The sequence below is a fragment of the Parasteatoda tepidariorum genome, chromosome 3 (assembly GCF_043381705.1).
Source record: "Parasteatoda tepidariorum isolate YZ-2023 chromosome 3, CAS_Ptep_4.0, whole genome shotgun sequence".
NCBI classification, from domain to species: Eukaryota; Metazoa; Arthropoda; class Arachnida; order Araneae; family Theridiidae; genus Parasteatoda; species Parasteatoda tepidariorum.
The window spans coordinates 4241441-4257102 of record NC_092206.1 but is presented as its reverse complement, the minus strand read 5'-3'; the positions used below and the strand labels follow the sequence as shown (position 1 = coordinate 4257102).

At 29.3% G+C, this 15662-nt stretch overlaps 1 protein-coding gene across 1 annotated transcript in view; it reads left to right on the top strand.

The window, feature by feature from the left end:
- LOC107444900 (ecdysone-induced protein 78C) overlaps positions 1 to 12522 on the top strand; it is an 89201-nt gene extending 76679 nt beyond the window's left edge. The window contains exons 7-8 of the mRNA XM_016059168.4: positions 1342 to 1617; positions 6232 to 12522. Coding sequence (XP_015914654.1) covers positions 1342 to 1613 — 272 coding nt within the window. The 3' untranslated portion in view covers positions 1614 to 1617; positions 6232 to 12522. The remainder of the gene's footprint in view (positions 1 to 1341; positions 1618 to 6231) is intronic.
- The last annotated feature ends 3140 nt before the right edge of the window (positions 12523 to 15662 follow it).

The following is a 15662-nucleotide window of genomic DNA, read 5'->3' as shown; positions in this document are numbered from 1 at the left end:
CTAAATTTCTGTTCCTTATTGCTATAAAAATTCAATCGCTTCATTGTAATTAAACAGTCTGTCTCTTTTATGTGTCTCACATTTAAAGGAGAAACTTATTTTTTTATTAAAAAAAAGAGCTATTTTTTATTCTAATCAGTTTTTTTTTATTTAATGGTTTAATTGGCAATGACCAAAATCCAACTCTTTGTAGCAATTATATTTATCTAAACTAAAAACTTTGATTTTTAATAGTTGTATTATTTAAGTGATCTCCTTTGTTTCTTTTCTCAAAGTTTCCATCTAGACTCATTCAATTGCATCTATCCTTTTCTTTATATGATGCTAAGAATCTAGGATTCTCAACACTATGGGAATTTGTATATCGTAGTTAATGACAGTGCAGCAAGTAAAGATTAATATCTAGTGGTTTTTACCAAATGCATTTGGAATCAGAAAAGTATTGCTTAGAACATTCATTCCCTCTACATTATAATGAATTGAAAAAATAATTAAATGTAATATGTCCAGATCAGTAATTCTCTGCCTCCTTTTTTTCCCGGCCCACTTTTAACGATTTTTAAAATTTGACAGCACGCAAAGAAAAAATTAAGTTTATACCTATTAATTGTATAGCTTATTTTAATTTTTAGCTTTTATTTCTTTTTGTAAGTTAATATTTAGCTTGCTTTCTTTTGCTAATTAATAATTTTAAGTCATAAAATTTCCAACATATTTTAAGATTGTTAGAGATGGGCCTATTGCTGACAGCGCCATTCATGCCTTTAAAGCGTGAAAAATTATTAAAAGTCTATATATATACTTTTCTTTGGAGTAAACTTGACTGGTAATAAATAAATGCATTATTACTATATCATTTCTAAAATTTGGTTTTACACTAAAGTGCTGCATCACAATGATTGAGATTATTTGGCTAATAAATATGGCTAAAATTGGGTGACCAATATGAAAACTGCAAACAAACCTTGAGGCATGTAATGCAGAGGAATAAGTAGTTTTTCTTCTAATTCTCACTAATTTAGAAGATGATTGAGATTCACCACATCCCAAAGAATACCAGGAATGATATTGTTTGTCAATATTGTTTGGGACCGCTAGACAGAACTCACACATTTTCCACTGCAGTGCTAGTAAAAAAAATGAAAAAGTAAACCTTATTTTCCAATTTATAGTTCACTATTGTTATTCTTTTTGATAATTTCTGCAAACTCTGGAATATTGAAAAGCCTGTTTGAACAAACTAAATTCCTTTCTTTTATCAATTTTGTTGTAAGCAAAGTTTGACTTTATAAAAAAAAAAGGCATTAATATAACTTTTTGTGATCTGTGAATTCTTTATAGAGAGGGATGGCATCTACGACAGCAAGGCCCTTCAACTAAGCCAAGACAAGTTAATCAAAGCTTTAGAGTATCAGTGGTCGCAAGACCATCCTAACGAGCAACATTCATTTTTGACACTTCTCAATAAACTGCAAGACCTGAGAGTGATTGGAGAGCAGCATTTAGAGCATCTCGGGTGGTTTAGGGCGAATTGGAATTATCTACGCATCTCTCCTCTCTTTGCCGAAGTATTTGACATTCCAAGGGCAGAACATGAAGTAGCTGAACGATAGCATGGTAAGCAATCCTCATTCCTCCAGATAAAATCATTGATATAAATAGCCTTCGTTTGAGCACTTTGTACCTGAAGTAAAATTTGAATTTATACTTAAAGAGACTTTTATAAACACTGATGTTTTTACAAAGAAACCTTTAATTTTTTTAAAAGTTGTCAATTTGGCAAGAATTTTTAATGTGTAGGAAAAAAATATTGGACACTGTTGCTACACTGCTTGAAAAATGTCTGGAATTTTTAGATTTTTCTTAGAAATCTTGAAGATTCCTTCTTAGATACAGCTATTCCAAAAGCATTTTTCTTGAATGTTGACTACTTTTTGTGGTTAATTGCCGAGGTCGCATCAGATTGCCCCTTCCCTCCCCGTTTTTTTATTTTTAAAGTAGAGTCACTATAATAGCTTTTTTATTAGAAAAGTTAATAACTTTTTCCGTAAAATAGTTGCAGTTTTTTTCCACGAGCACTGAAAAATTGGCAGATGCGCTGTGATCAATGCTGTCAGGCAGGATTCAGTTAGAAACTGGCTATTTTTTATGGAATTGAATTTCTCCTGATTGCAGGGCTGATTGTGATCCGGAAGCTTCCGGAGATTGAAGGTGGAACTTAAAAACACAGTTTATTTTAATTGTTTGTAAGGGAGAGCCAGAGAGATACTTTATAAGCTTATATTCATGATTAATATTCATTTTTTATCAGTAAATAGTTGTTATAATCATAAACTCAAGAAAAAAAGACATATTTGTAAATTTTAATTACTTCTCCAGGTCATCATAGGTATGTGTAAATGGTATAGGTATGTGTAAAATTGTAAATATATTTTAAGTAAACTAAGAAATATTGAGAAAAAGGAAAAATAAACTTGTTTAAATTTTTTTCAATTTAAACTTTTTTTTTAACTCGAGAAATTTTCCGGAATTTTGGCTTGGGCTCACAATCACCCCTGTGACTGTAAAATTTGGCAGGAAACCCAAAAAGCCAGCATATTAACAGGAAATTCTTTTAAATGCCCTAAACATTGATTATTTGCCAAATATGGAAATCTGTTTGTGTCGGCTGATGATTTTCTGTAGAGCAATTTCAAAAAATATTATTAAGAAAGTAAACTTAGCTCAAGCTATGATGGATTGTGTTGAATTGTTGAAATCAGAAAAAGCAGAACTTGGAAGAAATGTTGAAAACCTTCAAAAAGCTGCAGAAAAAACTTTATTTTATAATGAATCATTAAATTATTTAGGATACTATAATAAAAGACAAAAAATTTTATTTGAAAAGTCCTATTCCTTAAATTATCTGCATTTACATAATTATTAAGTCCACTTTTTTTTTAAAGCAAATGTTGCAGTCTTTATTTGAAATTTTCAGCAATTTTTTATCATAAAATAATCATAAATACCCTTGAATTTAAAACTAATATAACAGTGAATTTCCCAAGTTGTACCCACCCATTATGAGAAAATTTAAGTTAATGTCTAGTGTAGACCCCGACTATCTTGAGTACTAAACAAGAATGCATGATTTGCGTATTGTTAAATTAGATTGTTACACTATTATTTTGATTTCCTATGGATTAGCAGATTGTTGCATAAAAATTTAAATCTACTCAATTAAAATTGCTGTTTGATAATTATATCAAACCATTATTTTACATACCATTTTCAATATGTTTTTCATAAAATTTTTCTATATTTTTTTACAAAACGCTTCCTAATAAAAATTACTTTATAATAAAAGAGTACCACTTTCAGTTTTAAACTTTTAGTTCACAATAAAAATAAAATATCAAATCATAATATTAGTAGAGAATAATATTAGGAGAATGGTAAAGAACTATTAAAAGCAAATATCTATAAATGATGTAAAAATGTAGACTATTTCTGGCCATAGGAATTCTTTGATACCTTTGAAAAATCATTTCCAACTTTTTTATTTATATTTTTCACTGAGAACTAATAAAAAACTCATTGATTTGAAAATTATAAATCTTCTCAAACATGATTGTACTTTTATTGTATAAAAATTTTTCATAAAAATATTTATTGCAATGAATTTTAAAAAAAATTTTAACTTAAGCCTGATGAAAAAAAAGTAGAATGATTTATGATGCTTAGATATTAGTCTGATTTGTTTCTACTTGAAATAGAAGTTAATTTAACATGACACAGTTAAGAAAACTACTCTCGTGCATACTCTAGAACAACCTTTTAGCATTAATTCTTTTAATATATACTCTTATAAATAAAGTCTTTTATTAATTGGAAAGAAAGATTTTTTTTTGTTGTATCTGAATATTTAGCATGATTGGCCCACAACTGAATATGTGATGCATGTCTTAGTAGTGAAATATAAAAATTTTATAATTTTCAATGTTTTTCCAAATTTTGTTACATACTTTTTATTTTTTTAATATTTGAAAAAAATAGCATATCTTAATTTCTGCACTTAACTTTACAATTCAATTAGCTTCATAAATGTTGTTGGCCCTTAACAATCTGAAAATATTTTTTCAAAACCCAAACCGGGTTGTAAAAATAACCTGGACCAACTTTTTTCAAGCCCTGTTAATTAATACAATTATATCAGTATATACATTATAATAAAAATGAATTTTTTTAAAAAGCTAAATTATTGGTGCTGCCACTGGTGGTGTATGTATATTTGATGGTGAACAATCACACTAATTTTAAGGTCTTTAATTTTTCAAAAAAGTCCTTAATTTTTTTAAAAATCCATTAAAAGTCCTTAATTTTTGCTTTGTTAAAAGAGTGGGAACCCTGTAAATATTTTTCATTAGGTTAAAAATAATTTGACATAACTGGTAATTTATTAACCTTAGATATCTTAAATCAGTGAAGTTGAGCATTTAGCTCATGAACTACAGTTCTAAAATAATAAGCATAATCAATCTTCAGTTATTCTTTTAAGATATCAGCGCATTTATCGAATCAATGTGGGTATTTTTTTAATTATTTAATGACTAAATTGTTAATAGCTGGAAAAGTTTTTTAGGAAATATTTTTTAATGCTTAAATTAATTTTAATTTCCGGCGTATACAGGGTTCCCACGGTCCTTTAAAGTCCTTAAAAACTGCTTAATTTTTATTTTTGAACATAAAGGCCCTTAAAAGTACTTAATTTTTTAGCATCACTAAGGATAAGCAGAATGTTACATAAAAATTTAAGTCTGCTCAACTAAAAGATCCTTAGATTTTAATAATCATTTTATTCAGTTAACATTGCAACTTCATTTACTGTTTTTTAACTTTTGTTCAATTTTTGGTTGCTTTAAAATTTGTTCATGTTTTTCACCAAAATGTTTAGTAACATTATGTAAAGTTAATTCATAATAACATGTTTGGCTGGAAATAATTTTGTTAAAAGTTCATCATAAAAGTAATTATAACTCGTTTTCTGGTCCAGTAACAAAATATAAAAACTTCCTGTAATAATTTTTCAATGTTCTTTATTTTGCCAATTTTCTTTATTTACTTTTTTTTTTAGTATACATAAAAAAAATAGCAAATCTTAATTTCTGCACTTAATTTTACAATTCGATTTCAATGGAATCATTAAAAATGGAATACAGATTAGTTTCATATGTTAACTTTTATATTCTAAATGACGTTAACTTTTAACAATCTGAACTTTTTTTCTTCAAAAAACCCGAACTGGGTTTACAAAAATAGCCTGGCACTTATTTGCTGAGCCCTGTTAATTAATACTATTATATTATATCAGTGCGTACATTATAATAAAACTATTTATTATTATTGTGTTTTTATTGATGTTTTTAGAAAGGTAAATAATTGGCATGGTCACTGGTGGCATAAGTCCTTAATTTTTCAAAAGAGTGCTTAATTTTTTCAATAAAAAGTCCTTAATTTTTGCTTTGTTAAAGGAGTGGGAACCTTGTATAGTATTTTACTTTTTATTTAAAATAAACTGTAAAAAAAAAAAATTTTTAAGAAGCAAAAAAAAAAATTGTTTTTCAAATCTTGCCTTTTATGTATGTTGAACAAATCAACATAGCTTAAGCTAAATAATCTTAACATTTTTAATATGAATAAGTGATTAAAATATAACATATGCAATCAATATAACAATTTAAATACATAAAATATTTTTCCTACAAAATGCATATGTTATAAAAATGAAAGCTTTATTTAGATTTTAAGTCACTCCTCTGGGAGAGAATCTCGCAAAACAGGCTTAAATTATACTTAAACACTGTATAAACTGCAAAAGTGTTAGACTTAAATGATTTAAAGCATTCTTTTGTGTTAAAATATGAAATCTCTTTAAAAAAAAAAATCATGCACAGAATGTTTTTGTTTCTCATAAAGCTTTATAAATATTTTTTTTTGTTGCTGCTGCATTAAGTTATTAGAATACTTATCCCTCTGATCTGAATCAGATCAGTTTCATTCTTTAAATACTTAGTTTAATTGTTTATTTCTGAAAAAATAATTATATTTCTGTACCTAATTAAAGCGTAAAGTTTTTTTTTCGAGATAATTGTTTGTTTATCATAAATTTTAAAGTGTACACCATCTTATGCTGTGCTTATGTTTAGATAATGTTTGTTACATTTGCTTTCTAAAAAAGATTTTTTTTTCCAGGTATATGAATGATGCCTAGCAATATTCATCCTGTAGATATCATTTACTACTTGCTGATTTCTTATTTATTTTTGACATAAAGAAATGATGACATTTTTAAATTTTTATTTTCCAATATTTTCCCTGGATGTGTTCATTTTACTGAATGCTGACGACGAATGAAAACTTTTTAAATTGTCTCTCGAGTTTCAAGGGTAAAAGATTATTTCGAAAAACTGTTTTTTTTTTTTTTTTTTTGATGGGGAAGTGTTCTACGTTGTATATACATCTAATGGCTACAACCGTAGTGAATTTATATTTTTCAAAACCATGTCTATTGTTTTTGACAAGCCTGGATGTTCAAATGTATATTAAGAATCATCAATGCACTAACATCAATTTGTTGGTGCATCAAGAAATGGGATTTTCCAAAAAATTTCCCCTCTAATCTCCGGATTTTATATACATTGCAATAAAGAGCCGTAACAGTTGGCTTTTTGATGTTAATTTGTTTTTGACATGATGAGCATCAAAAACAGGTTTAAACTGTTAAAAACTTAAAGATACAAAAATCATTATATGAAAAACTGTGCAATTTTGTAGAAAAGACTCTTTGAAAATTTTACTTATGCTTCACCACCAATATGTTTTTTTTTTTTTTTGTCCGGTTTCTTCTGGTTCTAAATTCCCAATTAAGTATTTTTATTAGTCTTAATGCTCTCTTAAGCACTCAAAAAAAAAAAATGATGTGTGCTTCTTGACAAATGGGAAATAGGAATCAAATGAAGAAAAAAAAATTAAAAAAATAAGTCATTTATAAAGATGAGTTTTGAATCTTGTTTATAAGCTTTTATGTAGCTAGGAATTCATAATATTGCTCATTTGTTAGTACAAAATTTCATATTTGTCATTTTAAGGTTTTGTTTCTTAATATTTTAATTTTTTGAAAAATAATATTTGAGCTTATGATATATTTGATCGATGCTTTCTTTATCCGTGCATTTGAATTTATATTACATTTTGCATTGTAACTAAAATTGTGATGTTTGAGATTTTTGATTTATTTAAAAAACATTTTTTTTTAACAGTTTAAACCTTGTTTGACTTTCATGCATCAAAAACCAGCTAACAAAAGCAAAGATATTCATATGGAAAATTTTTTGATTTCCCCAAAATTATAGTTTTAATTAATGAAATGGTAGGAACAGTTGCACAGTATGACTCAGTGGCTGAAACGTATCCAGTTTTGCAATACTATTTGCCTATTACAAAAATAATTATGTTACTCACAGCTTTTAGGCTGCTGTTGAAGAATCAAAATGGACTTTTCATCAAAGGTCATGTGATAAACTTTTTTTTTTCTTTTCTCATTTAGGATGCCCTGTTTTGAGTAATAAACGCAGGAACTCTGTACATAGTATTCTTTCAAATAACTTGTGCAACACTTTGTATTTTTGTGTACTTTGTTGCATGTATGTTCTGTTAACGCAAATCAAAATAGGTACCTGTTTCTTTCAACTCTTTTTTTAATATTTTTCTACACTGTATAAAACATTTATAATTACACTTACTAATGTTTGGTGAAATAGATGTAAAGTATATGATGAGACATGTTGAGCCTGTGAGACATGATACAAAGATTTTGCCATGTTGATATTTATAAGTGTAATTTGATTTCTTTTGGAAAGATCGCGATGAATCATTTTGAAAAACATACTTGTTATGACTGAAGCTTGTAAGTTTTTTTTTTGTTGCCAAGTTTATATGCAATCATATGTTTGCAAATATTTTTAATTACATCATAAATGTATTATTTATTATATTATTTAAAAAAATACCTTCATGTACTAAAGCAAATTATAGCTTTATTTAATAAAAACTTCAAGACCAATACTGCACACTAGGTTGGAGAAAAAAAATTACATTTTCTAATTGCGACCAAAACTTGATCCAAACCTCTACAAAAGTACATCCTGAAATATTTTTAATTTATTTTGAGTCTATCTACCAGCACGATTTGTTAGTCCTTTTTATTATTATTACCAAAGCTAGGAAATAATTACAAATTAGAAACTGAAACTCTCTCTCTCTCTCTACATATCAATACACGCAGTGTAGGAGAATAGGTTTTATATGAAAATACTGCAGTGAGGCCGCGGCATGTTGTATGTGACTTCCCGATGTAACTCGAATGCTGGTTAGTTCCATAAAAAAGTCCTCCACGAAGGCAAATTTCACCCTATACTTGATCCATGAGTTTCCTTGTTTTCTAGATTTTGTTCTAAATTACAAAGCTATGAATTTGAATATCAGTGGTCGTAAACCCATAATTGTGTTGGTTAGTAAAATCTCCGTTATTTTATTTCTCCAATGTTGGCAGGTATGAATAGGTTAATTTTAGAAATAAATGCGCCAATGGAAGATAAATTCTAAAAAAATGAATTTTTATGCAATACAGAATACCATAAGAGTAGGTCAAACTATTTTTACTATTAAAAATTCAATAGAGAATGTTTAACATCGAAGAGCATAGTTATATTTCTTTGTGAAGAATATTTTGTTATCTTGTGCAATAGCTTGTATAAAATTTGCATATCAATTAATAATAAATAAATGTTGGTTCTTTAATCATTGAGTTTTATCTGTTTATCTTAAACCTTTGTTAAATTTTTTAAGCAACCAATAATTTTTTGTTTTTAACTGTGCAGTGTTGTAGTAAATTTTGATTAGATAATGATACAAAACACAAAAGCCTTTTATTTTTGCATCTAAGTAAAAATATGAGATATGTTTATCAATGCAGCTGCATCCGTAAAATATCATTTGATACATTAATAAATATCAATCTGGATGGTTAACTTTGTATCATTGCCATTGTTGAATTAGGTATTGAAATGATTATGCTGTGTGAAAAGAATCTGTGATGCTTATTTTCTCTGATATGATGGAACATATATATTATGTGAGATATGCAGGTGTGTGTGGAGTTATGTAAAAAAATATATTTTCTCTTTTATTCTATCTTAATATTTATTGCTTAGTGTGCATTTTGTTCTAGCTTTTAATGCAAATGCTTTGCTCAAGTGTGAATCTTTCAATTCTGCAATTTTTAGTTTTCTACTACATTCTTTTCTTATCTTATTTATTTGTTAAAAGGCTGTATTGAGTCCCTGGAATATAGGAAAGCTTAGCTATTTAGGATTTTATTGTATACTGAAGAGGTAAATAAAAAAGCATCTACGATTGACATCGAAAACTCATTGTGATTATCAATAAGTATGCATGTGTTGTTCGTTTCATAAATTATTACAATACGGTTGACGTCTAATGTAACGACTCTCATGGTCCTGTGGAGAAACAATGTTATAGCATGATTTCACTATAGTGTGAATGCACAAAAATGCCTTAAATATGATATCATGGGCTAGGATAGCCTTGTTGGCAGGGCATGTCCAAGAAGTCCTGGGTTCGATCCCCACCAGCCGAAGACTCCCAGTGTAGTACATAAAGACTGATGCATGTTAAATCTGTTGGGTCACTAAGTCCTCCAAGTTCCCATAACAAATCATGCCTCTGGGGGTACTGATCTGGGCGTTGTTGTCTTCTGGATTGGTTCAAAATAACAAGGCTACGAAGTTGACATCAGCAGACTTGTCCCACGTAAATACTTATTAAAAAAAAATACTTGACCAATTTTAAAAAACTATACTTCAATAAGAATTTGTTAACTAGCAGAAAAATTGCTGAAAACTTAAAATTTTTTTCTATAATAATATATGTCTTAAAGTACCCTTTAAAATAGTAATTCATGGGTGGAAAATGCATTACCTAGTTTGGTACTGCCATTTCTGATAAATAACATACGTCTCGGTGACTACAGAGACTTTACGAATTAAAATTAACCACATGTTTCAGGAATGAACTATGAATGCCTTAAATGGCTACCATCTAGGACAGCGTAACAACTTAATCATTGAATCTGTGATGCATTTTATTGATTGTGGTAACATGAAATGAAATAATGATTAAGTAAAAATTAAATGATTAAGTTTTGGCCATCGTGATGAAAGAAACAATGCAACACGAAAATTGTAATGAATCATTAAACTTGGTGATCAAAATGGGCTGCAGGTGGAGTATAGCAGAACTCTTTACTTATGGCAACACTTTGCATTATTTCGCCATTAGTGACTTGAGAGTCATACAAAAAGGAAGTAGTTAGTTTCCCTCTTTATTTTCAAAAACATTAAAAACTTCTAAGTTAGGAAACTATATTGAATTGAAAGCTACATTCCAAGAAAAATCACGGTGGAAATTTAAAAAAATATTTGTCACAATTTAGTTTGAATAATATTAAGAAAGGGGTAAATATCATAGTACATTACTATTCAACTGAGGAGAGGGAAGGGGGCAGGGTCAAACCATGGGACCAATCTTATCCCCAGATTAGAGCCTTGCGATCACGGATAATAAGTTGCGTAGCGTTATTAAAAAGTGCTTATTTTTTATTTACATTTTTTAAAAGTGCTTAGTTTTCTATGTTTTAAATAGATTTTTTTTCCTTTGCCGCGTAGATTGTATTTCTAAATTAAAAAATATGTATTATATTTATACAATATTTATCAGGAACTAGTTATTTTATCATGATTATGCATTTTTGAATTTTACTGATTTTATGTTTTTAAATTAAGAACTTTAAATGATAGGGAAAAAAACGTTTTTGTTACTGCACAGATCCTAAATATGATTTTCTTTTGGAAAGTGATAAAAAATATTTTTTGAGTGCTTAAAAAGGTGCTTATTTTTTTGTTAAAAAATCTGGCTACGCACCCTGAATAACATTGTCTATGGAATAGTAAACATGACATAATGCTTCAGTAGTTCTAATGGGAGGGTCTTATTATAAAGCGTAGATCATGTCCGGTGTTTCTTTTTGCAATATAAGTTTTTTCTTTGTAGGGATGTTTGTTATTAGGTGTGTATGAAATACTGGTGATATAATTACTTTTTGGTTTTGTGTCATGTCCACACGCACCTCCATTCTTTTTTGAGTATGATTCTGTAAATAGATATTTGCCTGATGAGAGAAGACATTGTTATGAAAGTTGATACCTGAAATATATCTATATATTTTTGAATATTGTATTAAGTCTGGGTGGCTGAATTGTTACTAATTGTTTCCAGATTATATATATATTGTAGCAAATTTAAATCACTTTTTATTTATTTATATTTTTTTTTTTACCCTTTAATGCTCTTAGGACTGCTTGGTGTCTGCCCTTTTCTAATACTTAGTATAAAAAGAAATTGTTTTGCAAATAGAAGAATAATTACTGTAAGAATAAGCATTCTTTGTTTAGTTTTAAAAACTAGTTTTTTTTGTGGTAAAGGATCAGTTTTTTTTTCTTCTCTCCTATACCTAAGTTTTTTCCACTTTTATAAATTCACTATGCTTTTAACAAACTAAATCAATGTATTACCAGGGTTGCCACTCCACTGGGAAAACCTGGAAAATACAGGGAATTTAAAAATCACCTAAATTAACAGGGAAAAATAAAGGGAATTTTTTTTTTGTACAAACTGAGAAAATGCAGGGAATTTCGTCTTTTAAGAATTGGTGACCACTCAAAGCGTAATCTGTCTGATACTTAAAGATAATATTTCAACAATACTGAACTATTTCATTTACTTATAACATCATTTAAGTATGTTCAGCTTTTCCTTTTTTTTCTCTCATGTTTTCCAGCAATTAAAACTAGTATAATAATGTATATAACTCACATCATCATAATATATATATATATATATGAGCCCTGTATAGCTCATACAAGAAATTGTTTCCTTTTAATATATATTGTGTATAATATGTACAGGGAAAATACAGGTAATTTTTTTTCCTGATTTGGGTGGCAACCCTGATTTACTTAACCATTTCCCTTTTTGGTTGGAAAGAGTTTTTTTTAATCAAAAGAATAGGATATAATAAATAAAAGCTGTTATGTGATTGTTAATGAAATGTATCTGTTAGGATGCTCTTTTAAAGAAGAAAAAAAAATGCTGATTATTTTGAGATGAGATGTTTGTAGTGAAAGAAAAGTATTAAAAAGTCAGAGCCTTTTACACTGCCAGATGTATCATGTGATGAATGGCCTGGCTGCATTTCATTTTGAATCTTGGAGTTTTTTTTTTTTTTTTTTTTCTGCTGCTTTAATAAATCAAAATTTCTACATTTTATTGCTTTTCTTCATTTTGTCACTCCTGGAGGATTATACCATTGTGCAATTTTCAAAATAAAAGTTTATTTTCTAAGTACTTAAGCAGATTTTTTTTCTTCCAAATATGTACTGCAGTCTTGCCTTGGTTTTCATTACTTTCATGTTATTAGAAAGCAGGGTTCCTGTTTTTTTTTTTTTAAATCAGATGTTTTTGATTTTTATTCAAATACACTGTAATAACTCTAANCAGACTTTGATTTATGATTAAAAAACTTTATAAATGTTTAATCAAAATTAAATTAATATTAAAACTATATTATAACAATATTTTAGAAACTCTAACTACCTAAAACAATTTTTTATTATAATACATAGCTTTGAATGCGTTGCAACCATTTTGAAACAAATGCATGATTGAAATTTGAAAACTACATGAAATAGAGAATTTAAACCCTATTTTTGACATATTATGGTAATTTCTTTTTAAGATAACCTCAAGCTCTAGAAATATACATTTTCCACCAATAAAATATAATGTAGATTTTAATTCCGTGCTTTCTTAATCAAAAGGTAGAATTTTAATTAACACTATTTGTATTTTTTGTGTGAAAAATTTCATGTTTAAGAATTGATTTCTACAGCTATGCAAGTCTATATTAAGACAGCATTAAATGTTTACTTTAATCTGTACTTTCAATCTCAAGAATCAATAGTGTAATTTCAAATGTGTTGGAATTTAATACACACCAAAAAAGTAATTTCGTTAACTAAAATTAATTAATGCAGCAATTTGTTTAAAATAAATTTTAAAACTAAGAAACGAAAGTAATAAAAGTATCAATAATTTAAAACACTGTTTTTTAACTTTTTAAATCAATATATATGTATATAAATCAGTTGATTTAAATCGATGATTTTTTAAAAAAAAAATCATTTGATTTTAATCTTTTGATCATAGCGATAAATTTCAGAAATAGTTGCTTATATACTGTACATATAAATGGCACCATATCTCCCCCTAATATTTACCTAAAATATTCAAACTCGGTCGGGTATATCATAGCATACTGTACTACCAAAACAAAAATAATTATAAACAAATTTGGGGGACCACAAGTGGCGCGATATTTAAATTAGCATGTATATATTTCTAATTGTGTTAATAGCGTTACAATGCAGAAATTTTGTAGATATAAATAGCCCAATATATCCCCTTAGTATAAGCCTATAGTGTTTAGACTGTTATACTTCCATACTACAAGAAATAATTTTTTGCAAACCCACCTGCCTTATTGGCTACCAATTGTTATTTGAGAGGAATGACTGCTAGCAGAGCATCAGTTGCACTGCAGAGATTTCTTCAGTGTAGCATAATAACGTTCCTTCTTTAATGTGGTTAGAAAAAAAAACATGTGAGTCATACTTCTCTCATTTTGAGTAGAAGGTCAAATCTACATGTATCTGAAACCATCTGGACATAATATAATGCCATCTTCTGGCAGAAATTTTATTTTTTAAAACGTTCCAGGACACTGGCACAAATGAGTGACGGCCGGGGGTGAACGAGAAAACGCTCTGGCACACCGGTGTGTGGGCCAGGAATTGAGTTCGTTTCTTGCTGGCACGTATATGTGACAGTCGGCGTGAAAGGATTAATAAATAGTAACCTGAAACTATCCAACCCGTTAGAGGGCGTCCCGCAGTGGACTGATCGTTAAGACTTGGTTCCCAGCAGACCACCGAAGTCAAGCAGCACTGACTGCGGTTAGTGTGCGGGTGGGTGACCACTTGGATCAGTCTGCGTAGGGACCGAGGGTGTGCGGTATTGGTCCTCGTTAAACTGTTCTACCGTAAAGTGCTCGACTTCGCGCGCAGGTCGTCGGGCTACCGAAGCGGGGGTGCCATCCCCTCCGCAGAGGATCAAAATTGTGAGGATTCGTGAGAAGCTCATCATCAGGGATGTTTCCCAGACCGTCGCCAATAGCCCATTGTGCAGCTCTAGTGCGACGTAAATTAACAACAACAACCGTTAGAGGGCATATTCAAGCCAAAGAATATATATTCTTTGTTCAAGTGTTGCGATCGAGAATAGAAAAATTAAGTGGCACAATATTTTAGTATGTATGAATATGTTTAAGTGCGTATGCGCGGACAAGTACTAATACTTAGAATTAGGCAGCAAAAACACAATTTCAGCGTAGACGACTTTTATCCAAATTCAAACATTTACGTGATCGTCCGCATTTATGGAACTTCAAAAGCTGTGAGACTCTACTGAGATTTTTGAAAAAGCATAAGTGTTGACAAATAATGGAGTTATGTCGAAGAAATTTCAGAACTATGATTTTTTATGACTTACAACAAAGTTTGACTCAGAATACGAATAGAACGATAGAATGAAATCGATGTTTGGTAGTGAAGTACCGTCGAAGGCAACGATTTAAAGAATTCTGGTGTAGTTAATTAATTATGGTTGCTGGCAACTGGTTTAAAGAATTCTCCCGCCGTCATCATAAGAACCTCAGTGAGGATGCATAAGAGGCCGAAGACTCCCTGTGTAGTAAATGGTGATCAATGCACGTTAAATCTCTCGAGTCACTAAGTCCTCCATGTTCCCATAACAAATCATACCTCTGGGGGTACTGATCCATTAGTTTCCTTGTCTTCTGGATTGGTTCAAAATTACAAGGCTACGGAGTTGAACATTAGTGGTCGTTAACATGGAGCTAGGAGTAAGTGGAGAGGACACTCCCATTGGCCCACTCCTTTCAAGGTGAAGCAACCGCGAGAGTTCTCCGCCATCTTACTTGCTGCGTCGCTGTGCGCTCATACTTCTTTCTATTTCTAGTTAATCCATACTTTTTAACGAAGCTTGGAGGGCGGTTTTGAAGGGTTCTTAATTTGATATATAGTGTCGAGTTTAGTCTTTTAAGTTAAATAAGAGATCCATCCATCCAAGCTTTCTCCATTTTTATTTAGCCGTTAGAATTTTCGTATTTCTAACTTTTAGAAAAAACATTTCAACTTGACAGAATTTTTAAAACAAATGGAATTCTTGGTAAAGTTAATATTAGGTCAAGTTCATTTAACAATCACTATGCACTTTTCAAAACAATTTCAAGAAGATAAAAAAGTTTATTATCTAGAAATTTAAAATTTATATTACTCTGATAGTTTTAATTCATAGGTCCATAAAGTCAGGTAACTAATTATTTTAAGAAAAGACAGGGAAAAAAA